We start from the raw sequence: 27097 nt of genomic DNA, 5'->3' as shown, positions 1-27097 counted from the left end.
TGTGACTGAGTTGAAGGAGGCAGGGATTGTTGTGTTTGTATGTGTGTGATTGAGTTGATGGAGGCAGGGACTGTTGTGTTTGTGTGTGACTGAGTTGAAGGAGGCAGGGACTGTTGTGTTTGTGTCTGTGATTGAGTTGATGGAGGCAGGGACTGTTGTGTTTATGTGTTTGTGTGATTGAGTTGAAGGAAGCAGGGACTGTTGCATTTGTGTGTGATTGAGTTGATGGAGGCAGGGACTGTTGTACTTTTGTGTCTGACTGAGTCGAAGGAGTTGAAGTGGGGGGGGGTGGAGAAGATCTTGGTGAGATGCTCATCCTCATTGATAATGTGTTGCAGGCTGCAAAGAACGTGGCGTAGTTCTTTGGCTCCTTGGAAGTACTGGACAACGGAATGTTCCCTTTTGGTTGCAGCTCATGTCTGTCTCCTGAGGAGGTCATTACAGTTTCTCGCTGTGGCATGTCGGAACTGGTGGTCAATGAGTTGAGCATCGTACCCCATTCTTCTGAGGGCAAGGACCCCATGGGTCTTGCAGCAGACACAGGTGAAATCATCAGATGAATGAGACTCCGGGAATTCTTCCAAGATGCCAGCAATGATTCCAATCAGCCCACCAAGGAACTGGAACAGTCATCACAGGGATCCGTAGAGGAGCGACCAAAATAGGAGTCAACTTAGACCCCTGCGGAGGGCCGCTGTCCTGGACTTGACATGTATGCTAAAACCATCAAGAAATATATAAGTGCCAGATTCATCAGCTGCACTCACAAGGGAACGCAAAACATCACCCAATCACAACGCAATGCCACCCATGCTCTCAAAACCAATCACAACATTGTCATCAAACCAGCAGATAAAGGAGGAGCCATCATCATTCAGAATAGAACAGACTACTGCCTGCCCCTCTTCCACAGGTATGTCAGAGCATGGGTGTCCCTGGAGAAGGAGCACACGTTGTCCACCAAAACCCTCGAGATGTTCAGGGAAAGGTGGACACCGCTGGAATGGAGTGTTTTATTTCCCCCTTCAACTCTATTTTGATTTGATCCCTGCCCTGCCCTGCCCCTCATGACTGATCATGCAACAGTGCCCTCTGAGAAGAGCACTGTTTGTCACTGACCACTTGGGTGTTTCCTGTCTTCGTGGTGGTGGAAACTGAATAAAGATTTATACACCTGTTGTCTTTCACTGTGTCTCACACTGAAAGAGAGGAGAAAAAAAATGAAAAAGAAAAAAAAAGAAAAAATAGAACAGACTACTGCAAGGAAGTGAACTGACAACTGAACAACCAGGAACACTATAGGCAATTACCAGTTAATCCGACCAAAGAGCACACCCGTGATCTAAACACATTGATCAGGACTTTGGATCCAGTCCTTCAGAGTTCCCTACATGCCCTCATCCCACATACTTCTCGCGTAGGTGACTTCTACCGCTTTCCAAAGATACACAAGCCAACATACCAGGACATCCCATCGTATCAGGCAATGGGACCCCGCGTGAGAACCTCTCTAATACGCTCACACACACACTCCCACACTCACATGCATACTCTCATACTTATACACCTTTACACTCACACTCACATACATACACACACTCTCTCACAAACACTCATCACCCCCCCCCCCCCCAACACCCCGCACACACCCACCCACATGCACAAAAGTGGCCTTTGTGTAGCTGCAGGAGATGGGGAGAAACTAAATAAGTATTTTGCATCAATGTTTACTGTGGAAAAGTACATGGAAGATATAGAATGTAGGGAAATAGATGCTGACATCTTGAAAAATGTCCATATTACAGAGGAGGAAGTGCAGGATGTCTTGAAATGCATAAAAGTGGATATATCCCCAGGACCTGATCAGGTGTACCCAAGAACTCTGTGGGAAGCTAGGGAAGTGATTGCTGGGCCTCATACTGAGATATTTGTATCATCGATAGTCACACCTGAGGTGCCGGAAGACTAGAGCTTGGTTAACGTGGTGCAACTGTTTAAGAAAGGAGGTAAGGATAAGCCACCGGTGAGGCTGACATCGGTGGTGGGCAAGTTGTTGGAGGGAATCCGGAGGGACAGGATGTACATATATTTGGAAAGGCAAGGGCTGATTAGGGATAGTCAACATAGCTTTGTGCATGGGAAATCATGTCTCACAAACTTGATTGAGGTTTTTGAAGAAATAACAAAGAGAATTGGTGAGGGCAGAGCGGTGGATGTGATCTATATGGATTTCAGTAAGACATCCGACAAGGTTCCCCGTGGGAGACTGGTTCGCAAGGTTACCTTTCATGGAATACAGGGAGAACCAGTCATTTGCTACAGAACTGGCTCAAAGGTAGAAGACAGAGGGTACTGGAGGGTAGGATTGTTTTTCAGACTGAAGACCTGTGACCAGTGGAATGCCACAAGGATCATGCTGGGTCCACTACTTTTCATCATTTATATAAATGATTTGGATGTGAGCATAAGAGGTGTAGTTAGCAAGTTTGTAGATGAGACCAAAATTGGAGGTGTAGTGGACAGTGAAGAAGGTTACCTCAGATTACAATGGGATCTTGATCAGATGGGCCAATGGGCTGAGAAGTGGCAGATGGAGTTTAAGTTAGATAAATGCAAGGTGCTGCATTTCAGGAAAGCAAATCTTAGCAGGACTTATACACTTAATGGTAAGGTCCTCGGGAGTGTCGCTGAACAAAGAGACCTTGCAGTACAGGTTCATAGCTCCTTGAAAGTGGAGTCGCAGGTAGATAGGATAGTGAAGAAGGTGTTTGGTATGCTTTCCTTTATTGGTCAGAGTATTGAGTACAGGAGTTGGGAGGTCATGTTGCGGCTGTACAGGTCATTGGTTAGGCCACTGTTGGAATATTGCATGCAATTCTGGTCTCCTTCCTATCAGAAAGATGTTATGAAGTTTGAAAGGGTTCAGAAAAGATTTACAAGGGTGTTGCCAGGTTTGGAGGATATGAGCTATAGGGAGAGGTTGAATAAGCTAGGGCTGTTTTCCCTAGAGCGTCGGAGGCTGAGGGGTGACCTTATAGAGGTTTATAAAATCATGAGGGGCACGGATAGGATAAATAGACAAAGTTGTTTCCCTGGTGTGGGGAGTCCAGAACTAGAGGGCATAGGTTTAGGGTGAGAGGGGAAAGATATCAAAGAGACCTAAGGGGCAACTTTTTCAAGTAGAGGGTGGTATGTGTATGGAATGAGCTGCCAGAGAAAGTGGTGGAGGCTAGTACAATTGCAACATTTAAAAGGCATCTGGATGGGTATATGAATAGGAAGGGTTTGGAGGGATATGGGCCGGGTACTAGCAGGTGGGACTAGATTGGGTTGGGATATCTGGTTGGCATGGACAAGTTGGACCGAAGGGTCAGTTTCCCTGTTCCACATCTCTATATCTCCATGACATATAAGTTTGTGGGTTAAATTTGTACTTGCAGAATTACATTTTATTTTCCCCAAAAACTGTATGAATCAATGTAAGATTCTGTCAATCCCTTTTTTAGATTAGAACCAGTCTGAACATTGGGGCACAGACAGTCTCACACAGGCCACCTCACACCTTGAATGCATTATCTGGCCCAACCTGGCACCTATTGTTAAAGTTCACTTGAGAATGTAACATAAAGAAAATTCTGAGATTTACATATGAAAGAATTGAAACCAAAATAGTCACTCTAAAAGATGAGAGACTTAACAAACAATCCAGGTCTTTTCAAATTATAACTTTAATTACATCAGACTGTAAACTTTTGCCATCAATTTTGTATCTTACGATCTTATACTCCACAAAAGAGCAGTTCTCCAAAAGCTAGTGCTTCCAAATAAACTTGTTGGACTATAACCTGGTGTTGTGTGATTTTTGGCTGAATTGAAAGAGGCAGAGACCATTGTATTTGTGTGTGTGTGTGTGTGTGTGAGATTGAAGTGAAAGAGGCAGGGACTGTTGTATTTGTGTGTGTGTGATTGAGTTGAAGGAGGCAGGGACTGTTGTATGGTTTGTGTGATTGAGTTGAAGGAAGCAGGGAATCTTGTATTTGTTTTTCTGTGACTGAATTGAAGAAGTCAGGGACTGTTGCATTTGTGTGTATGATTGAGCTGAAGGAGGCAGGGACAGTTATATTTGTGTGTGTGATTGAGTTGTAGGCAGTAGGGACTGTTGTATTTGTGCGTGTGATTGAGTTGAAGGAGGCAGGGACTGTTGAATATGTATGTGTGTGAGATTGAGATGAAACAAGAAGGGACTGTTGTATTTATGTGTGTGATTGAATTGAAGGAGTCAAGGACTGTTATAGTTGTGTGTGTGTGAGTGAGCTGAAGGAAGAAGGGACTGTTGTATTTGTGTGTGATTGAGTTGAAGGAGTCAGGGATGGTTATCCTTTGTGTGTGGCTCAGTTGAAACAGGCAGTGACTATTGTACATGTGTGTGTATGATTGAGTTGATGGAGGCAAGGATTTTTGTATTTGTGAGATTGAGTTGAAGGAGGCAGGAACTGTTTTGTTTGTGTGTAAGTGAGTTGAAGGAGGCAGGGACTGTTGTATTTATGTGTGTGTATGTGTGACTGAGTTAAGAAGGCAAGAACTGTTGTATTTATATGTGTGTAAGTGAGTTGAAGGAGGCAGGGACTGTTGTATTTGTGTGTGTGTACGTGTGACTGAGTTGAAGAAGGCAGGAACAGTTGTATTTATATGTTATGTGTGAGTGAGTTGAAGGAGGCAGGGACTGCTGTATTTGTGTGTGGGATTGAGTTGAAGAAGGCAGGGCTGGGTCTTTGACTTACCCACAATACCAGGCTGTGGTTTCCGCTGGTGAGGGGGAGCAGGTTCCTGGTTACTCAGGACTGGGAGGAGGAGGAGGAGGAGGAGGAGGCAGAGACTGCTTCTCGGGATCATTTTTTTCTTCCCTCTTCAGTGGTTTCGGGGCCCTTTTCCGTTGCTGCACACATACATGGGGTGATCGGTGAGTGTGTCGGGCGCGGATCGCTCTGATATTGTTCAGTCGGCGTGCTGTGTATTTGTGTTTTTGCTCCGCTCTGGCGGTGGGTTTAGACCCGGAATGAGTGTGCGGCCCGAGCCCCGGGGTTGTGGGGGTGGGGTGGGGGAAGCGAGGCCCGGGCTCCATTGCTGCTGCGTCAACGCCCGTCTTTCGGCTCCACAGAAACCCCCCCCCTCCCCAGGCCTGTGCTGGAGCTGGAGCTGGAGCTGACTCTCCCTCAGCCTGACCCCCCCCCCCGGCGTCTTACCCTGCCCTCCACCCCACCCCCTTCTGTCTCCGACCCTGGGGCGGGCTGAAAGCGAGTGAGGGGGAGATGGCGGTGTGAGGCCTGCTCTGGCCAGGCCAGGCCGGGCATTGTCTCCCACTCAGGCCCGACTTTGTTTGGGGGGAGTGGGGGGTGGGGGAGATTATCCAACCATCCCACCCCCACAGACTTAAACCAGTAAAACCTCTTAAAACCGTCTGGATCCTGGGAGGCCAATCTCGCCTCTTTTCGTCTTCTGACTTTTAATTATAACGGTTAGTCCTTTTTCCTTTTAATCTTGGGGAAGAAACTCCTTGACTGCTTTTTCAAATTTCAGTTTTATTTTGCGAAAAAAAAAACCCTCCAGATTTTTGGAAGAGTTGGGGATGTAAACTGTTAGTCTGTACACATGATTTCGCCCATGTGCCGCTTCCTCCTTGTTGGCCGTAAATAGAGGGCTGGTTAATTTATCTTGCTTTACATATTTGCTGGAAAAGGTGGTAACAGGTAGCAGAGCATGTTGAATTGCATCCGAGTTTGCGAGGATGCTGTTTACACGTAAAGGGCAAAGTTAGATGTATGTATTTAAGTATTGCTTTCCACCAGGAAGGAAATGCGAAGACCCCTTTTTAAAAAAAGAAACGCATATTGCTTGAATTTTTTTTTCAGGTTAACCTTAACCGTATTAAATTATTAATCCTCTTGATTACATGTGCGATTATTACATAAGGGTAAAGCATTGAGCACCTATTATAACGATCACAAGTGAATCATTCATAACAACAAACCTTCAAATAATGGAAATGTTTTATAACTTAGTTCTACTTCGCAAATCGGATCCGTATAAAGAAAAATGAACATTAATTTAGGACTTGTAAAGGGCATACACTTAGCACGGTTTGGTTATTTTATTTCAGGAGTTACAGACATTTTCGAACTTGGCTGTGTAATTAAAATATCGTTTTTAAAAAAAACGACAACCGTGTTTTGGGGGTTTCCACTTTGGTAGGAAAACCTGATATTTTGGCTGCTGGGCTAAGCTAGGGTGCTGTTTGCCCACATCCTTCATTTGTTGGTGCAAATGTGCTCCAGCACTGCATGCACACATTCGCAGGGCTGTAGAAGCAGTTGCATCCTATTCAACCACTTCCTGGTTGGAGTTTCCAATGAAAACAGATATGTCCCGGAAAGGGCTTCCCTATTCTATGAAATGTTTCACGGCTGATGACCTGAGATAATTCATGAAATATGCTTGATTTCACAGTTCATATTTAATGAAAACATGTTGTTGAGGTACTGCTTTATATAAGGAATATTCTTTTATAATACTGAATTTTAATAATTTATCAGAAATTAATGGTTGTGTCAGAGGATTTTAAGACAACAGAAGTAACTTCAGTCATATTTGTGTGTTTACCGGCTGCTCTTGATGAATAATTTGTGCAAATAAATCAATTTTAAAAATATTTCCGCTGTTTAAGTTTATTTTTTAAGCAAGCGGGATGTGCTGGTTATCTTTAATGGAAAAGATGGGTTAAGGAACTGTGAGCAGAGACAGAGGACTAAACAAACTTCCATACGTGTTCTGCTCAGTAAAGTTGGCACAAGATTTATGATTGCTTTCAGGATCCTTCTACCAACAGTATATTGATCTGTATCCCATGTCAAAAGGCTCTGTTGGTAGATCACCATTGGGCTGTTGGTATCTAAGAAAATTTGCCTAAATTTGCAGCTGATTTGGTATCCGTGACAATTTAATTTCATTCTAAAGATTAAAAACTGCTGAAATTGATTGGAATGTTGGAAGTGATGTTTGGTTTCTGGTCATTAACAAATATGTGAATGAGAAAACTGTCAGAAGTTTGGGAACCCACAAGATGGTTCTGAAGCTGTCCCCATTGATTCTGTTGAAATGTAGTAAATTGGTGCCAAGATTTGAAGTGTTGTGAAGCTGTGTACACCTTCATATTTTGTGCTTATTATGAGAAAGTTGAGCTGAATATTTGTGCTGTCCAGTGAGAGGAACAAATGTTTAGCTAAATACATGAATAACTGAGTGGAATGAGAACTTTGTGATCCAATAATACTCCCAGATAAGGGGGCGGGGGGGGGGAAGTAATATGTTTGGAATGCAGTGTATTTGAACAAATGTATTCTAAATGTTTTTGGCACAACATAAATATTATGTATTTCAGTACATTCTTATCTATATTTTACTTCCAACTCCTTCCCCTTCCAATATTTACGTATCTCTTTTTGCGTATGCTTCCAACTTTTACTCCGTTTGGAAGTTGCATACAGTTTTCAGGTGATGAATTAAGGTGCATGCTACACTGAAGTTCTAGATTGCTGCAATTCTGTATCATCACAAAACATTTGATCTGTGACGATCAAGCGTTTGAAATCTTCATTGTATTTAAGACAGGAGTTAGTAATCCGAGTAGTTAGTTCAAATAAGAATTTGAAGATTTTTAACATTTGATTTGAGCAGTCCAGTGTCCTCTTGACTTTGTTCAAATTGAGTCTGCACTGACCTTCATAAAAGCATTCCACCCCTACCCTATCCCCATAACCTGGCATTTACTGGGGCTAATGCACCTAGCCTGCACATCTTTGGACTGTAGGAGGAAACTGGAGCACTGGACGGAACCACGGGTAGATACAGGGAGAACATGCAAATTCCATACATATAGTCACCAGGGCTGGAATTAAAACCCAACCCTGGTACTGTGAGGCAGCAATGTTAACTGCTGAGCCACAATGCTGCCATACTTTGTTGTCATTAGTGTGGAAGTAAGCACATTTGAAACTACAGATAATGTAGTGTCTCAATTTCATGATTTGGAAGTGCTGGTGTTGGACTGGGGTGTACAAGGTTAAAAAGCAACAGCACCAGGTTATAGTCCAACAGGTTTATTTGGAGGTACTAGCCTTTGGACAGATGACGGAGCAGTGCTATGAAAGCTAGTGCTTCCAAATAAACCTTTTGGACTATAACCTGATGCTGTGTGATTTTGTCTCCATTTCGGTGTGTCTTTAAAAGCACATTCAAAGAAAATGTCAATTCTGACAAAAGCCTGGCAACTTGATTTGTACTCCATGTCCATGTCATCTGTTGTTTCGTCAAACTGTCTTAAAGCAGCTTTAAATGCTGACCACCATTATCTCTGAGAGGATCATTGATTGTGGACAGTGATGTTTCAGATTCCATGGAATTTTTAATCATTGTGGGCATGCTCAAGAACAAAGCTTGTACTTAAATATAAACGCAACAGAATGTACCAATACTTGCCCAAATCTTTTCCACTTGGGGAGTTTGTGGTAAAGATATCTTTTAATTGTGTGCAACTGGGAGTTTCCCATTACAAATTTCCTGCTCAAATTGGATAGAGTGGGGGAGGAAACCATCGTACTGGGACACACTAATAAGACCCTGCTAATTGTGACAGTCCAGTGTTTAAACTGATGGTATATGTTTTGAAGTAGCAGCAGCCTTTCTTTAAGTTTATTTTGCGAGATTTGCGGCTTACAACAATGTGAGTTTGCCAATCGAAGATAACATTTTATGTGATTTTGAATAACTGCTGCTTGTGGGTCTTTGCATGCTTGAGCAGCAGGAGCAATATTCAGGGAGAAACTTGGATGTAATTTTTAGTTCAGACATAATAAGATCACTCCAACTAGTCAAGTAAGCCAACTTGTTAGGTGGTGACAAGCACTAAATCAGTCAACCAAATGTAAATTTATATTTTTATGTCCAAACAAATGTTGCAATGTGATTGGAGTGATGATAATTGTAACATTGCCTTTATTTCCTGATTCGAGTAAGGAAGTTTTTTTTTGGGTCATGTCTGAAGGAATTTTGTAGCCTCATTCTTGGGCCAGTGTTGTCTTTCTGCTGTTCTTTTTACTTTGTATTTTAGTTTGCCATGATGTATCATTACTTTTTTAAAAATAAAATATTAACAGTTCAATATAAAAACATATTTTTGAAATTCTTAGATTTCTTCCTGAGGTCAAACTTTTATTTTCTGCTGTCATCCTCCTTGTGTTAATGGAAGTTGGCAGCTAAGACTGTCAAATCCTTGTGCTTGAATGTTTTAAGGATGCTGAAAATGTGTTGCTGGAAAAGCACAGCAGGTCAGGCAGCATCCAAGAAACAGGAGAATCGACGTTTCGGGCATGAGCCCTTCTTCAGGAATGAGGAAAATGTGTCCAACAGGCTAAGATAAAAGGTAGGGAGGAGGGACTTGGGGGAGGGGCGTTAGAAATGCGATAGGTGGAAGGAGGTCAAGGTGAGGGTGATAGGCCGGAGTGGGGGTGGAGGCAGAGAGGTCAGGAAGGCGCTGCTGAGTTTGAGGGATTTGACTGAGACAAGGTGGGGGGAGGGGAAATGAGGAAACTAGAGAAATCCTGTTTTAAGGATGCAGTGCAGATCAAGGCAAAACAAGCAATAAAAATGAATAGTTCTAATAAAGGACAAACAGAAATGTAAATGCATATTTTGCTAGGCTTTACAGTAATCTATTGTGTGAGGGAAATAGTGTCTCTCAGATTTGGTTTTTTTTTTGAGGAAGTACCCAAAACGATTGAGGCTAGAGCAATAGACATTGTCTGTATTGACTTCAGTAAAACATTTAGACAAGGTTCCGCATAGTTGACTAAGTAGTAAAGTTAGATAATGTGGGATTCAGACTGAGCTTGTCAGTTGGATATAAAATTTCCTTGATGGTAGGAGAAAGAGGGTGGTGGCACAAGGTTGTTTTTCGGCCTGGAGGCCTATGGCCATTGTTCCGTAGGGATCTGGTTTGGGTCTGCTTTTGTTTGTCACCAATATAAATGATTTGGATGAGAAGATAGGAGGCATGGCTAGTAAATTTGCAGATGATGTCAAAATTGGTGGTATAGTGGAAAGTGACAAAGGTTATTTAAGTTTCCAAAGAGATCTTGATCAATTGGGTCAATGGGCTGAGGAGTGGCAGATGGGATTTAGCTTGGATAAATGCGAGGTATTGTATTTTGGTAAAACAAACAAGGACAAGACTGTACGGTTAATGGTAGAACTGTGTGTGGTGTTGCCAGACAGGAAGACCCAGGGCTTCAAGTACATGATTTCTTGAAATTGGCTTCACAGGGTGATTTAAGAAGGCATTTAACACGCTTGCCTTCATCGCTCAGACCTTTATTTGTGTATAGAAGTTGGGATGTCATATTGAAGTTTGATAGGGGGATGCCTCTTCTGGAGTATGTGTGTACAGTTCTATCGCCCTGCTGTAAGAAGGATATTTTAAATTGGAGAGGGTTCAGAAAAGATTTAGCGGGATGTTGCCAGGAATAATGGAGGATTTGAGTTCGAAGAATAGACTGGCATCTTTGTCAAACGAGTATAGGACGTTGAGAGTGACCACATACAGGTGTTTGAAATCATAAGGGAAATCATGAGTAGCAAGGATCTTTGTCCTCATGTGGATAACTTCAAAACTAGTGGGCATATTTTTAAGATGAGAGGAGAAAATTTTAAAAAGATGTGAGGGGCAATTGTTTTACAGAATTGTTTGTGTATGGAATGAACTGCCTGAGGAAGTGGTGGGTGCAGGTACAGTTACAACAGTTAAAAGGCATTTGGATAGATCCGTGAATAGGAAAGGTTTGGAGGGATATGGTCCATTCACAGTCAAGTGGGACAGATTTAGTTTAGGAGCATGCTCGGTGTGGATGAGTTGGAGTAAAAGGTCTGTTTCCACGCTGTATGACTCTGACTCTGGTGTTTGTCAAGTTTCTAGTCATGACATTCAGAAAACTTTTCCAAGGAATATTTGAAGAGAACGAATTGAAAAATGAGTAATTAAATCTAAAGTCAGTTTCACATTTTTTCAAAGTGAACTTGTGGACAGTTAGATTGTCTCACTTTTTTTTTGAACATCATGAATTATGCCCTAACACCTTGCAGAGCCTCATGCTTTGTTGGTCCATATTGGAGAAGTGAAATCTGTGTTTCCTGTTGGGTATTTTTGGCTTTGTAAATTGGATTGCAGCATTTTAATCTGTATTCTTTAAGGAACTAAATCACTCTGTTTATCATGTTCACTGCCTCTCTTCTGATAGTTATTTGTTTTGAACTGAGTTCTCCATGGATGGGAAGTGACAGCATCATCATACTGCTATAACTGTACATGGTGGCCTGCAATATGGAATGCCTGCGTGATGTAGATGGTGTGCATATTGCACAAACATCCTGTTACTTTGACCATATTCCACAAGGGTTGTCATTTTCTGACAAGAAATGCTTCTTAAAAAGAGCTCCAATTTTCAGTCTGACAATTCAAACTGTATCTAAGGTTGGAAAGTTAAATTAGACTCCGTCATAGAGATGTACAGCATGGAAACAGACCCTTTGGTTCAACTTGTCCATATCAATCAGATATCTCAACCCAATGTAGTCCCACCTGCCAGCACTTGGCCCATATCCCTCCAAACCCTTCCTATTAATATACCCATTCAAATGCCTCTTAAATGTCACAATTATACTAGCCTCCATCACTTCCTCTGGCAGCTCATTCCATACACTTGCCACCCTCTGCGTGAAAACGTTGCCCCTTAGGTTTCTTTTATATCTTTCCCCTCTCACCCTAAACCTATGCCCTCTAGTTCTGGACTCCCTGACTCATGGAAGAGACTTTGTGTACTTATCCTATCCATGCCCCTGATGATTTTATAAACCTCTATAAGGTTCTCTATAACCTCTATAAACCTCCGACGCTACAGGAAAAACAGCCCTAGCTTATTCAACCTCTCCTTTTTGCTCAAATCTTCCAACCCTGGCAACATCCTTGTAAATCTTTTCTGAACCCTTTCAAGTTTCACAACATCTTTCTGATAGGAAGGAGACCAGAATTGCACGCAGTATTCCAACAGTGGCCTAACCAATGACCTGTACAGCCGCAACATGACCTCCCAAGTCCTGTACTTAATACTCTGACCAATAAAGGCAAGCATACCAAACGCCGCCTTCACTATCCTATCGACCTGTGACTCCACTTTCAAGGAGCTATGAACCTGCAGTCCAAGGACTCTTTGTTCAGCAACACTCCCTAGGACCTTACCATTAAGTGTATAAGTCCTGCTAAGATTTGCTTTCCCAAAATGCAGCACTCACATTTGTCTAAATTAAACTCCATCTGCCACTTCTCAGCCATTGGCCCATCTGATCAAGATTCCGTTTTAACCTGAGGTAACCTTCGTTGCCCACTACACCTCCAATTTTGGTGTCATCTGCAAACTTACTAACTGTACCTCTTATGCTCACATCTAAATCATGTATATAAATGATGAAAAGTAGTTGGCCCAGCACCGATTGTTGTGGTACTCACAGGTCTCCAGTCTGAAAAGCATCCCTCCACCACTATCCTCTGTCTTCTACCTTTGAGCCGGTTCTGTATCCAAATGGCTAGTTCTTTCTGTATTCCATGAGATCTAACCTTGCTAGTCAGTCTCAATGGGGAACCTTGTTGAATGCCTTATCACATCCACCGCTCTGCCCTCATTAATCTTCTTTGTTACTTTTTCAAAACCCCAGTCAAGCTTGTGAGACATGATTTCCCACGGACAAAACCATGTTGACTAACTCTAATCAGTCCATGCCTTTCCAAATACATGTACAGCCTGTCCCTCTGGATTCCCTCCAATAACCTGCCTACCACCGAGGTCAGGCTCACTGGTCTACAGTTCCCTGGTTTGTCCTTACCTCCTTTCTTAAACAGTGGCACCACATTAGCCAACCTCCAGTCTTGCAGCACCTCACCTGTGACTGTCGATGATACAAATATCTCAGCAAGAGGCCCAGCAATCACTTCTCTAACTTCCCACAGAGTTCTCGGGTACACCTGATCAGGCCTGGGGACTTATCCACCTTTATGCTTTTCAAGACGTCCAGCACTTCCTCCTCTGTAATATGGACATTTTGCAAGGTGTCACCATCTATTTCCATATCCTTTTCCACAGTAAATCCGATGCAAAATACTCATTTAGTATCTCCCCCATTTTCTGCAGCTCTACACAAAGTCTGCCTTGCTGATCTTTGAGGGGCCCTATACTGGATTAGTGGTGCTGGAAGAGCACAGCAGTTCAGGCAGCATCCAACGAGCAGCGAAATCGACGTTTCGGGCAAAAGCCCTTCATCAGGAATAAAGGCAGAGAGCCTGAAGCGTGGAGCGATAAGCTAGAGGAGGGTGGGGATGGGGAGAGAGTAGCATAGAGTACAATGGGTGAGTGGGGGAGGACATGAAGGTGATCGGTCAAGGAGGAGTGGGTGGAGTGGGTAGGTGGAAAAGGAGATAGGTAGGTCGGACAAGTCAGGGAGACAGTGCTGCTCTTCCTCGTTACCCTTTTGTCCTTAATGTATTTGTAAAAACCCTTTGGATTCTCCTTAATTCTATTTGCCAAAGCTATCTCATGTCCCCTTATTGCCCTCCTGATTTCCCTCTGAAGTATACTCCTCCTGCCTTTATACTCCAAGAATTCACTCGATCTATCCTGTCTATACCTTACTTATGCTTCCTTTCTTTTCTTAACCAAACCTTCCGTTTCTTTGGTCATTCAGCATTCTCTATACCTACTAGCCTTTCCTTTCACCCTAACAGGAATATACTTTCTCTGGGCTGTCATTATCTCATTTCTGAAGGCTTCCCATTTTCCAGCTGTCCCTTTACCTGCGAACATCTGCCCCCAGTCAGCTTTTTAAAGTTCTTGCCTAATACCGTCAAAATTGTCCTTTCTCCAATTTAGAACTTCAACTTTTAGATCTGGCCTATCCTTTTTCATTATTATTTTAAAACTAATAGAATTATGGTTGCTGGCCCCAAAGTGCTCTCCCCTGACACCTCAGTCACCTGCCCTACCTTTTTAGACTGTTTCAGAACTATATGGGTAAAATTTGGTTGTAGATATATTAGCAACAGAATGCGTAAAGTTCTTCATTGCCTGATCCAGTAGTAATCCTGGTTGGATGAATTGCCAGCCTTTGAGGAGCATTCTTCACTATAATAACAGATGAGTAGAGTACGTGCAGCAAACTGTTATGGCAAATATGTAATTTCATATATTAGGTAGATTGCTTGGAGAAATGTGGCTTTTTGCTTAACATGAATCAAATGACGAGCTCTAAGCTGTGGGACTCGTTTATTTGGGCTATTTCTTCTCTTGTCCTGAGGGGGTGCCTTATACTTGGGTATAGTTACGTGTGTTTTGGCAAGCGTCCAGTGCCATAACCAAATCAGCTTTCTTCAAATATGAACCAAAACAGTGAATGTTAGCAGGTTGCTTCAACAGTGAGGATTTCATAACTGAGCTTGGATTTTGTCTCAGCTGACATCTACATATGTACACATCCAAGTAGAGAGCATTTGATTGGATGTATGAGCACAAAATCTGGTTCTTTTCCTCCTCTGTGGTCCTCCTCTTGTGATCATCCCCCACCTAGCCATCCAACTGAAATGTACTAACTTATTATAACTGAAAAAGCTTTTTTGGTGAGGAATTGTAGTATGACTTCTTCAATAGGGTACATAAGGGACTAAATTAATGTTGTGCTTTTTTATGTTTGTTCACTGTATTTTTTTAACACCATCTCCTTTTGGCAAAATGTCATTCCTGTGTGTTTTTTTTCTTTTAAAGTATTCTCAATGATCCAGAAAATTCTGGGTTTGATGAGAATGGGAGAATTTTAGCCGCCTTTGTTTTTTGCTTGATGCCTTATTCTGTATCTAAACTTAAGATGCCCTGAACTAATGTGTAGCTTGAGAACAGAAAGTCAGTGTACGTTTTCCATGTGGACTAGAAAACAAACAAGGACAGTTGGATAGCATCAGTTATTACTAATGGTGGGAGTCATACAGCATGGACCTTTCAGGCTATTGTCTCTGCTGGGTAACAAACACCAAACTACACTAATCCTGTTTATCTGCCCTTGGTCCATAGCCTACTTTGCTGTTGCATTTTAAATGCTTGTCCAGATGCTTCTTAAATGTTGCAAGAGTATCTGCCTTTGCCGTCCTCTCGACAGCACATTGCATATTTCTGCCACCTAGGTGAAAAAAAGTTTTCCTTAGATTCTTTCTAAACCACTTACTCGCCTTAAACTTGTGCCCTGTAATCTTAGACACGTCTGCTATGGGGAAAAGATTCTTATAATCTACTCTATCTATATCTTATTATTTAGTCTATCTCAATCCGATCTCCACTCAGCCTCTTCTGCTACAGGGAAAACAAACCCAGTCTATCCAGTCTCTCCTAATAACTGAGACTTTCCATCCCAGGTAACAACCTGATGAATCTCCTCTGCCTCCTCTTCAGCACTATCAACAGAACTGTGCACAGTATTCTATCTGTGGCCTTTGTAACGAGACTTCCTTTCTACTGTATTCTATTCTCTGGCTAACAAAGACAAGCATCCTTTCTGACACATTCGCCACCCTATCTACCTGTACTGACACCTTCAGGAATCTGTGGACTTGTACATCAAGGTCTGTTTGTTCCTCAAAATTCCCGAGGGACCTACTATACCCTTCCCTTATTAGACCTCCCAAAATGCATCACCTTGCATTTATCAGAATTAAATTCCATCGACCATTGCTCCTGCCCAGTTTACCAGCTGATCACTATTGGGGTGGGGGGTGGGGGGAGAAGGAGGTTGAGAGGTGAATAGGAGCAGGAGTTGGGCTGGGGGGGGGGGGAGCTGGGAAGGCAATAGGTGGATGCAGGGTTGGGGGTGAAGGTGATAGGTGGGAAGGAGGATGGACAGGTACAGCAGTTCAAGAGGGTGGTGCCTGGTTGGAGGGTTGGATCTGGGCTGAGGTAGGGGAGGGGAGATGAGGAAACTGGTGAAATTGACATTGCCATGTGGTTAGAGGGCCCCAAGCTGGAAAATGAGACGTTCTTCCTCCAGGTGTCAGGTGCCTAGCATTTGACAGTGGAGGAGGTTCAGGACTTGCTTGTGGGAGTTGGAGTGGTTGGCTACATGATGGTGGGGTTGTTTGGTACATGTGTCCTGGAGATGTTCCCTGAAATGTTCCATGAGTTGGTGGCCTGTCTCCCCAATGTCGAGGAGACCACATTGAGAGTAGCGAACAGTTGAAGTGTTCAGATGTGCAAGAAAATCTCTGCTGATTGTGGAAGGATCCTTTTGAGGCCTTGGACGGAGGTGAAGGGGGGGAGGTCTGGGTGCAGGTTTTAGACCTCTTGCAGTGGCAATGGAAAGTGCCGGGAGTAGAGGGTGGCTTAGTTTAGGGGGTGGGGGGTGGGGGTTCGGGTAGTGAACCTAACAAGGGAGTTGAGACGGGGATGGTCTCTGCAGATTGCTAATAGGGGTGTGAGGGAAATGTATCTCTGGTGGTGAGGTCTGACTGTAGGTGGCAGATATAGCAAAGGATGATGCGCTGTATCCGGAGATTTGGGGGGGGGGGGGGGGGTGTAATGTGAAGACCAGGGGGTTTTAATCCTTGTTGTGGTTGGATGGGTGAGGTTCAAGGATGTACTGGAGGGCATCGTGGAACATGTGGGAGGGGCATTTGCGGTCCTTGAGGTAAGAGGCCCTCTGGAGTGTTCAAGAGTGGAATTGCTCCTCCTGGGACCAGATACAGTGGGGGCACAGGAATTGGGAGCAAGGGACAGCGTTTTACTCGAGAGAGGGTAGGAGGAGATATAGTCCAGGTAGCTGTGCAAGTCTGAGAGTTTGAAGTCCATGTTGGTTGCCAGGAATGGAGATTAAGAGGTCCAGGAAAGGGAGGGAGGTGTCTGAGATTGTCCATGTGAACTTGAGATTAGGGTGGAAGTTGTTTGTAAGGTTGATGAACTTTTCAATGTCTTTGTTTTGGGTCAAGTGACGCTTGAGCCATGTGACTAGCTTCATTTTCTAGGATTAGGTCTAACACTGCCCATCTCTCTGAGAACTATTTATTTACTGGCATGAAAAAACTCTCCTGGATACATTTTATAAAGTCCAACCTGTCTAATCAGAGAGTCATAGAGATTTACAGCTCAAACAGATGCTTCAGTCCAACTCATCCATGTCTGTCATCCCATCCCTACAAGCAGAACACCCACACAGTATGGTGTTATCTCCTTCATCTTTATTCTGGGCCCTGGAGGGAGAGAGAAGAATCACCCATGTGCACCGGGACACAAGTTCTCAAGCTTCTCTCTGGAACAGCAGTTTCTTAATGAGTTACATCATCATTTTACAGGGAGGAGCATTCAGATAAGGCAGCATACATTTTAGTTGGGTGACCATTAGATTCAATAAGTGCCAATTGTAAAGATTAAGCCGTCTGCTATTACACAATGAATAACTGGCTTCACATAATGAATACTTTTCACTTTGTTAATTTTACATATTGAATGTTTTGAATATTGTTAAATGGCTCCACATAATGAATGCTTTTCCACCTTGTTAACCCATTACCCTTGCCTCCAGCACACCATTTGTTAACTGCAAGTTTTGATCTGAGTCATGCTCAGGTGAAGCTCTTGTTTGACAAAATTCAAAACTTAACTCTTCCCTACCTGCTCATACCCTGTACACATTTTCATGCCAAACAGATATTCTAAATTAATTGAGTCCCATTTGCCAGTATTTGGCCTATATTCCTCTGAATCCTTCCTGTTCATATACCCATCCAGATGCCTTTTAAATGCTGTAATTGTACTAGCCTCCACCATGTCCTCTGGCAGCTCATTCCATACATGTACCACCCTCTGTGTGAAAAAGTTGCCTCTTAGGTCCCTTTTATATCTTTCCCTCTCACTCTAAACTTATGGCCTCTAGGTCTGGACTCGCCCAACCCAGAGAAAATACTTTGTCAATTTATCATATCTATGCCCCTCATGATTTCATAAATCTCTATAAGGCCATACCTAAGAGCCTATTCGGCCTCTTCCTAATGCTCAAACCCTCCAACCCTGGCAACTTTTGTCTTGTTGATGGTTGTTCTTGATCTGACTTTGTGAATTCGGGAGGTGAACTGCTCACCGAAGAAATCATTGACTCTTAAAGCCAATATTTATATTGCTGATCCAGTTCAGTCCCCAGAATGATAATAGTGAGGAATTCAGTAACAGGAATGTGACTAAATGTCAAAAGACAATGGTTAAATTTTCTCTTGCTGGAGATGGTTAAAGCCTGGCACTTAGAACATGAATGTGATTTGTCATTTACGAACTCAAGCCTGCTGTTGTCCAGGACTAACGATACATGGACAGCTTCAATATCCAAGTAGTTGCCAACAGGGATGAACATTGTACACAGATTAACACATCTTCACTTCAGATTTTATGATATAACGAAGATCATTGATGAAGCAGCTGAATATGGTTGGACTGCCCTCAGGAGTTTTATAGCATGATGTGCTAGGGGTGACACCAATCAGTGGTCAGCCTTCCCTGATGACCAGCCTTACTCTGTCAAAAGCTATCGTGAATCAAGAGCAGTCATTCTCACCTCATCGCTGGAGTTCAGAAAACAGAGTTAATGTTTTGAGACCAATCTGACTCTTGTTTGGAACTGAGGAAATAAAGGTATTTAGTAAATTAAGTAAAGAGAGATCTTTAAATGGTAATGTCATCAAGATGTTTGGGAACAGTGCAGGAACATGATGATCTGGGATCTCGAATGGTGAAGCAAACAGTGAAGGATGAATGGAATAGTTCTACTTCAATGCATGTCAAGCTGACAGATCTGTAGTTCTCATCCTCTTGCTCTCTTCTTTCTGACATAAAGAGCTTACATTTGCAACCTTTCAATCTGCAGGTACGATTCCAGAATCTGAAGGACTTTGAAAATGATTACCAAAGCATCCACATTCCTTGTAACCATCTTTTTGAATGCTTGAGGATATCAATCATCAAGCCGTAAAGATTTGTCAACTTGTCCTGTTTTATTTGCTCAATGTTTCTTTTTAAAGTTAACACTAATTTCTTTCAGTTTCTCATTTTCTCCAGCCGCTTGGATCTCTTATTTCTGGGGTTTTTTAAAATCATCATCCATGAGGATGGACTATTTAGCTCCTCTATCTTGGCATATCTGTTTTAAATTCCCCTGTTGCGGTCTGTAATGGACCCAAATTTAACTTCGTTAATCTTTCCCTTTATATATAACCAGAAAAGTTTTCAAATTCAAGCTCGCAAAGCTGAAGGCTGTACCTTCAGAGATTTATAATCAAATTTGAGTGTTGGTTTTCTATGCCTTATTTTTGAACTTGTGCAGTATTGTGAAAATGTTAAAAATAATAGTTCTCAATAACCATGTAAATACACCATCTTGTGCATAACCGAACAATGCAGGCCAAGCGTTCTTTGTCCACTGTCTACTGACAAAATGTCGAGAATGGTGTTGAATAAAGTTCAAGCTTGAACATTGTTCTGGTGCTTTTCTAGGTTGTTATCTCTTTATACTTGTTTCTCAATAAGAGGAAGAGCCATTGGCAAAGTTTAAGTATGCAACTATGTCTCCTATAAATCAATGTCTTCCTATTGTGAAGGAAAGAAAGAGGATGGTGTAGCTACCTAATGAGACAATAGCAATGTCATGTCAAGGAACTACCTGAATTATAGTGGATTTCTATGAAAAGCACCTCCCTTTATTGCTGTCGCTAAGAAACTGAGTGTGATCCTTTGAAATGAGAAGTTGTCATGATGGTGAATTTATTGCAATCATATATTTGCTTTATTTGGTGAAATATTGTTAAAAATAACTGAAACATTCAACGCATAAGCCCATATTTGAAATCGGCAGCCATTCATATTGACCCCTAAAAGGACTAGCTGTTAGTCAGTTGCATTAATGTTAGTTTCAGACTTCTGGTTATAGCATCTAAAAGTTTACTTTGGCAGGAACAGCTTGTTTACAATGGTTCACCTCTTTTAAAGTTTCATTTTCATTCAAGCCACCTCTGTATTCCGTCCTTGGTTTTAGCTTGCCTATTGTGGAGTAATGCATTCTGATCATCTTGTCCAATCCATATTACCATGTGATTTGCACTGTGACTCCTTGTTACTGAAAAGGCCACTGCTTTTTTTTTTCTCTCTGAAGCACCGTTTTTCCCCTGATGCAAATGCTTTGGACATTTGTCACATTGCATTTTGAGGGACCTTGAATATGTGTACAGTTAGTATGGTGGCTCAGTAATTAGCACTGCTGCCTTTCAGCGTTAGGGACTTGGGTTTGATTCCACCCTTAGGTAGGTGTGTATGGTTTGCACATCCTCCCCATCTGCATGGGTTTCCTCTGGATGCTCCCATTTCCTCCCACAAAAACGTGCAGGTTAGGTGGATTGGCCGTGTTAAATTGCCCAGTAGTTTAGAAGCTTCAGAGGATTGAAGTTGACAAGTTGGGCCAAATGACCTGTTTTGAAACTGTAGGCATTCTATGGATTTATTGACTTTTTAAAAGTATCCTAGTTGGCTGTGCAAGGCATTGAGATGTTTGACATGAAAACTGTTTAGTTTCTCTGTCGTGGCTAAAATCTTTAAATGGCTGTGTTTATGCATTTTACGAACTGTTTGGGCCATTCCCCATCATTACAAAAGTTCAGAGAGACCTGTGTGGGCTATAAAGTGTATTGGGGCCCCCTGAAATCGTGAGATCTGTTTCATAAAATGTCAGTTTGTTATGAATTAAGAATGTTCAACACATTACTGGTGATTTTGGCTGGTGTTCGTGCAGTTTTATATATAGAAATGTGATATGGCAATGTGGTGAAAATAGTATAGGTTTAACCTACAGCCTTCATTATTGTTGAAAAAACATTCACATTTGTATAATCAAAAGAAAAGTAAAGTTTGTGCCTTCAGGTTAACTTTTAGTAAATTGGTTTTTTTTTCCGATTCTTTCAATGAATACGGGTGTCACTGGTAAGGCCAGCATTGATCATCCATAACTAATTGCTCTTGGAAAGGTGGTGAAGAGCTGCCTTCTTGAATCATTGCAGTCCATCTGATGTGGGTACATCTATGGTGCTTTTAGCGAGGGTGTTCGAAGGTATTGGCAGTGACAGTGAAGGAGTTGGTGTTGGGGTAGTTAGTAACTTGAAAGGAAAGTTGCAGGTAGTGGTGTTCTTGGTGGTAAAGTTCACAGGTTTGGAGGTACTGTTGGAGTACTGTGCTTATTGCAGTGTATCTTGCAGTTGGTATACTGCAACTGCCATCTGCCTGTGGTGAAAGGAGTGAATGTTTAATGTTAATGCTGGTTAGGCAGAGTCCAGGCATATGCTTTTCGAGTAAGAGTTTTATTTATCCTCTTCCTTCATAAACTCCATTAACATTGCTTGTTCCCCTATAAACTTCACCGAATCAAACGCACACCCAATTATCCTTTAATTATCATATTACCATAATCAGTTCCCGATTTCCGTTTGGTTTTGGATATCCCTGCCAGGCTTCACTAGATTTAAAGGGTGCACACTTGTACAGTGAAGTCCTGCAATTTGTGGACCTGGGATGATTGATCTGCAATAACACAACCCACCAGCATTTGTGGGCATGGTCTGATCCAAACAATGAATAGTTTTTCCTCAATACAAGAAGACTTCAGTTGTATGCAGACTCTTTTATTCAGCACTCCCTTTGAAATGATTAACCTTGTGCTAGTGAACTTGAATATAGAAATATCCAAGATCTTTTGCAATTGTTTGTATGCAGAGTATAATTACAGCATGAGTAAAGTTTTCAATGTTTTGACAGTGTTCAGCAAGAAAAAGTATCACTCATTTTTTAGGTGCTGTTTTCAATGCTTTGCCTTCTGTTAATTATCTGTTCTTGCTGCTGTTTTTTTTTCAGGGACTAATTTTTATCGTTTATACTTAGCTATCAGTTGTTTTACTCCTAATGCAATGTCAAACTGAAATGCAGGTGATTCTGTTAGAAAACGTGTTTTAATAACGAGAATTTGCTATAACATTGACAAATTAGGAACACTGTTTCTAAAGCGTGAACTTTTAAAATGTGTGTTGGCTGTAACATGATTACGTAGGCAACACTTTCAATCACTGTTTGTAAAATGCAATTTTTCTATACTATGATGTCAGACAAGAATGCAACCATTGCTTTATAGAAAAACTACCTGTAGAAACAAAGGAGAAGATGGTCACATTTATCGGCATTGTTATTAAAATGTTTCATGTTCAAATTTGGCCTTAACTGAAACCTGTAGCTTATTGAGCTTTATTTGTTACTTTGTGCCTGGCTGCTAATTGACATTGCAGCATTGGTGCGATTGTGCAAAAATGACATTTGCTGATTATACATTTCACTTCAGGTGGGAGTTCTCTTCATTTTAAAGCGCTAGGAGATTGTGAGCAATCGTGAGAGACAATGGGGAGAAACTGGCACTACGTTGATGAAGGAGAGGGACAGCGAGACAAAGAAAGACAGTAAGTAAAAATACGTTAAAGTATAATAAGGAAGTTTTGATATTATTTAAACCAAGTGGCTTTTTTTTTTGAATGGAGGTAATGTAGGAAAACCAGGAAAGGTCAGATCATAATTGAAGTAGATTTGCTACTTTCAAACATTATTCTATGTTAATTCACGTATACTGAAATGGCTCTGATCTCTATTTCTTAAATGTGCAATCATGTACTCCGGAGGATCACAAAGCGTTAAAGTAAAAACCAGCCACTACATTTATCTTGTTGGAAGTGATCAGCTAGTTGGCAGAGTAGACATTGCAGCTTGCACTGTTGTTTGCCGAAAGTGGAATAGCACTTTATTGGAATAGATGCATGGTACACTTGTGAGCTACTAAGCTGGTGCTTTACCATGCAAAGAATTTCTGTAAGAATATTGTTGAGATGGAGGCTACCAATATGAAACTTAATAAACCACTATGTTTTCATGGATTATTTATGCAGTTGCAGAATAAACTTATACTTCTGTTGAACTTGGTTCTAGATAGAATGCATCTAATCAACCAATCTGGAATTATCCAGTACTAAAAGCACAAAGTGTCAAATTGTAAGTGAACTCCAAAGTAACTTGCCACAACTAAATGGTCAACGCACATTTCAACACAGAATACTCCTCTTCCTTGACTTGACCATATGGATTCGTTCTGTTTCTCTTGAGAAGGTATACATCAAAGTGATGTAGAGAAATCAGTATTGCACACTTTTGTTTCCTCTTTTCCTCAATCTTCTTGATGTCAAGGCTCTGCTTGCTCCTTCTGGATAGAGAAATATTTTCAGAAATAATTTGTTGATGTGACTGTTAAGGTGTGCGACTTTGCATTGAGTATTTGACTCTGAAATGCGTGAGAACAATCCTATCCTGTCCTTACACATGTACTTTCCAACAGTGGTAGTCAGGAATTCTTGGACAACAACCAAAAGTGGGAGAACTGAACTGGTTTTCTTTCCTTCCTTTGAGTTAGGCCATTTTGCAGGTCAACTGTCACAGCCTTACTGCTAATCGGTGACAGAATAGCTCCAATTGTAGATTGGACTGAATTCGAGCATTTCTCTGAATTGTGAAGCTTGTCGACACTGATGCTTGCTTTAATTAAAACTTTACAGTCTGCCTTAGATTTTACAAGAAGGCTTATCATCTTCATTGGTTGTGAGAAAATCAAAAAATATGTTGTTTCACTATTCAGTTTTCCATTGTTACTTGTGTTTGAGTCATGTATATGAGATAACTGGACATTGACTGTCATCCAGGTTTTTAGTTTTTTGCTTCAAATATGCACACTTGAGGTCCTGTTTCATTGGGTATTCTGTCTGTCTGTCTTTCCTTTGCATATATTATTTTCAAATTGTCCCAGTAACATTCGGAATCAAAGTGCTGTCTGTCAAATTCTGTACCCAATTTCCAATCCCCATGTGGTCTTTGGTCAATCATGTCAAAATGTAACACAGTGGAGGCTAGAGACTAATAAGTGTACATCTTGTAATGTTCATTGATTAAGTTACTATTTAAGGAATGCTATTCTTTGCAGATGTTTTCCTCTTAAAGGGGAGGAGAGAGGGAGATTTGACGTGGCAAATTTGAAAAGTTCACGATGGACTTGTTGCTAGACCTGCATGTTGACTGTTAGCAGCCCTCTTAAGATCGGTATTACAGCAGTTGAGCAGACTTGGTTTGCAGAAAGCCATTGATGTATTTTTAAGACAAGTAACCTTGAATAATCCAAAGATGTGCAGGTCAGGTGAATTGGCCATGCTAACTTGCTCGTAGTGTTGAGCGCATGAGTCAGAGGGAAATGGGACTGGGTGGGTTACTCTTTGGAGGGTCGGTGTGGACTTGTTGGGCTGAAGGGCCTGTTTCCACACTGTCGGGAATCAAATCTAATCTATATTAGGAAGTCCATTTGCATTTGGATTGGCCAGAAAGCATGAAAAACGTTGTATTCAAGGGTTAGGTATGGTTTTGCATAGTTTTGGTTAATCTTTCTCCAAGGCCCCTTAGAATTCTGTTGCTACTCAACATCAATACCAGTGATGAACCACAATAACTCTTTAGGCCAGGCGATATAAGTTGTTTCATTTTTAGCATTTTTAAAATTAGATTTTAGGAACTTTGTAAAAACTGCATGAATCTTCTCCATAACTGATAAACTGCATCCTCTACTAAAACTCTGCCATATGTATGGCTTAGCCATATTACGGTACATTACGGTAATGGTTGTTAATCAACACTGAGCTGTCAGCAGACTTTTCACCTGGTCAGTGAAGAGCTGCGTCAGATGCTGATTAATACCTGGTTCTGTCATATGTGATCTGAAAATGTATGGGATAATCTGATATGCCGAGTCTTTAAATTCTTATTGATTTTACCTTTACCTACACAATGCACAAGATGGGAATGTGTGCAGTTTGTGAAATTGGAGTGATTGGATGTTAAAAAATTAGATTGAGAACACTGAGGGTAGGCACTGGTGCACAAGGTATTAATTGCTTTATAGTTTGTCTGCAGAAAACTGGTAAAAAGAAAACCAGGGTGAAACAAATTAATTCTAACAGTTCCTGCGGAATAGGAATCATGGAGCATTGGGAACTCACCGTTATCCTGCTACATATTTCTGTCATGACATTTTTAATGAGTGTTGATTCTGATCATATTTGGAATACAGTTCAGTGCTGCACTTCAGAAGTATTTTTTTGGCTTTAAAGTACTTTGGGAATCCCCTTGTATTTATATAATATGCTTCCTGATCCATGTTCCTTTTTTAACTTAAAAGGTAAACTGTTTACGGCGGCTGATTACTTTTCTAGAAAAATATGAGGTGATTGACTTGGGAAGTAGTAATAGGAACACAGCGTACTGGGCTGATGGTAAATTCTTGGTAGTGTGGATGAGCAGAGAGATCTGTGTCCATGTGCATAGAGCCCAAGTTGATATGGTATGTCTGCTTTTATTGGTAGAGGGATTGAGTTTTGGAGTCATCGTGCCATGTTGTAGCTGTACAAAACTCTGGTGCGGCTACACTTGGAGTATTGCATACAGTTCTGGTTGCTGCATTATCGGAAGGATGTGGAAGCATTGGAAAGGGTGCAGAGGAGATTTACCAGGATGTCGCTGAGTAAGGAGGGAAGGCCTTATGAGGAAAGGCTGAGGGACTTGAGGCTGTTTTCGTTAGAGAGAAGGAGGTTGAAATGTGCCTTAATAGAGACATAGAAGATGATCAGAGGATTAGGTAGGGTGGACAGTGAGAGCCTTTTTCTTAGGATGGCGATGGCTAGTACAAGGGGACATAGATTTAAATTGAGAGGTGATAGATATCGAACACATGTCATAGGTAGGTTCTTTACTCAGCGTAGTAAGGGCGTGGAATGCCCTACTGCAACAGTAGTAGACTTGCCAACTTTAAAGGCATTTTAATGGTCATTGGAATGATAATCGAATAGTGTAGGTTAGGTGGGCTTCAGATTGGTTTTATAGGTTGATGCAAAATCGAGGGCTAAAGGGCCTGTAGTGCGCTGTTATGTTGTATGTTCTCTGAAAGAACTTGGCCACGAAAGCACGAAATGAAGGCTGTGGGATGTTGGAAGGATGTCTGAAAGTACCTTGGAGCCGGTGATGTTTTTGATGTGTTGCTACTTTTGTGTCACAGAAAAAAGAATGATTATTGGAAATGTCCGCATCACTGCCAGCTGTATTGTTAGTGACTAATTTTAATCTTTTTTTCCAGTAATTTTGCAAGTTAACAATAGAGTCATAGAATCCCTACAGTGTGGAAGCAGGCCATTTGGCCCATTGAGTCCACACCGACCCTCCAAAGCATAACCCATCCACACCCATTCCCCAACCCTATTATCCTATATTTAACCCTGACTAATGTACCAAACTTACACATCCCTGAACACTGGGCAACTTAGCATGGCAAGTTCACCTAACCTGCAAATCTTTGGATTGTGGGAGGAAACTGGAGCACCCAGAAGAAACCCACGCAAACAAGGGGGAGTATGTGCTTGCTCAAGGCTGGAATCAAACCTGGGTCCTTGGCGCTGTGAGGAAACAGTGCTCACCATTGAGCTACCATGCTGCCTGCAAAGGGACCTGGGGATACTTGTGTGCTAATGGAATGATGGCCCTTATTTCAAGGGAGTTGGTGCACAAGTGGAGGGAAATCTTAGTGCAACTGAACAAGGTGCTGGAGAGACAGCATCTGGAATACTGTGTGAGCAGTTTCGATCCCCTTTATTAAGGAAAGATATTATTTCATTGGAGACAGATGAGCAAAAGTTCACTAGGCTGTCTCTGTTATGGAGGGATTCTCTCTTGAGCAAAAGCTAAACTATTTAGCGAGTTTTGAGAAGATTTGTAGCTCAGGTTGAGGTTCTGGATGTAGGTTTGCTCACTCAGCTGGAAGG

At 41.8% G+C, this 27097-nt stretch overlaps 1 protein-coding gene across 2 annotated transcripts in view; it reads left to right on the top strand.

Moving 5' to 3' along the window:
- Positions 1–4794: 4794 nt before the first annotated feature.
- The window catches only part of LOC140463056 (zinc finger and BTB domain-containing protein 46-like), a 98223-nt gene continuing 75920 nt past the window's right edge, over positions 4795–27097 (top strand). For both annotated transcript variants that reach the window (XM_072556697.1, XM_072556696.1), the window contains exons 1-2: positions 4795–4960; positions 22546–22660. In XM_072556697.1, coding sequence (XP_072412798.1) covers positions 22602–22660 — 59 coding nt within the window. In that variant the 5' untranslated portion in view covers positions 4795–4960; positions 22546–22601. The remainder of the gene's footprint in view (positions 4961–22545; positions 22661–27097) is intronic.

Source organism: Chiloscyllium punctatum, chromosome 37 (genome assembly GCF_047496795.1).
Source record: "Chiloscyllium punctatum isolate Juve2018m chromosome 37, sChiPun1.3, whole genome shotgun sequence".
Lineage (NCBI taxonomy): Eukaryota > Metazoa > Chordata > Chondrichthyes > Orectolobiformes > Hemiscylliidae > Chiloscyllium > Chiloscyllium punctatum.
This window is presented reverse-complemented; position numbering and strand designations above follow the sequence as displayed.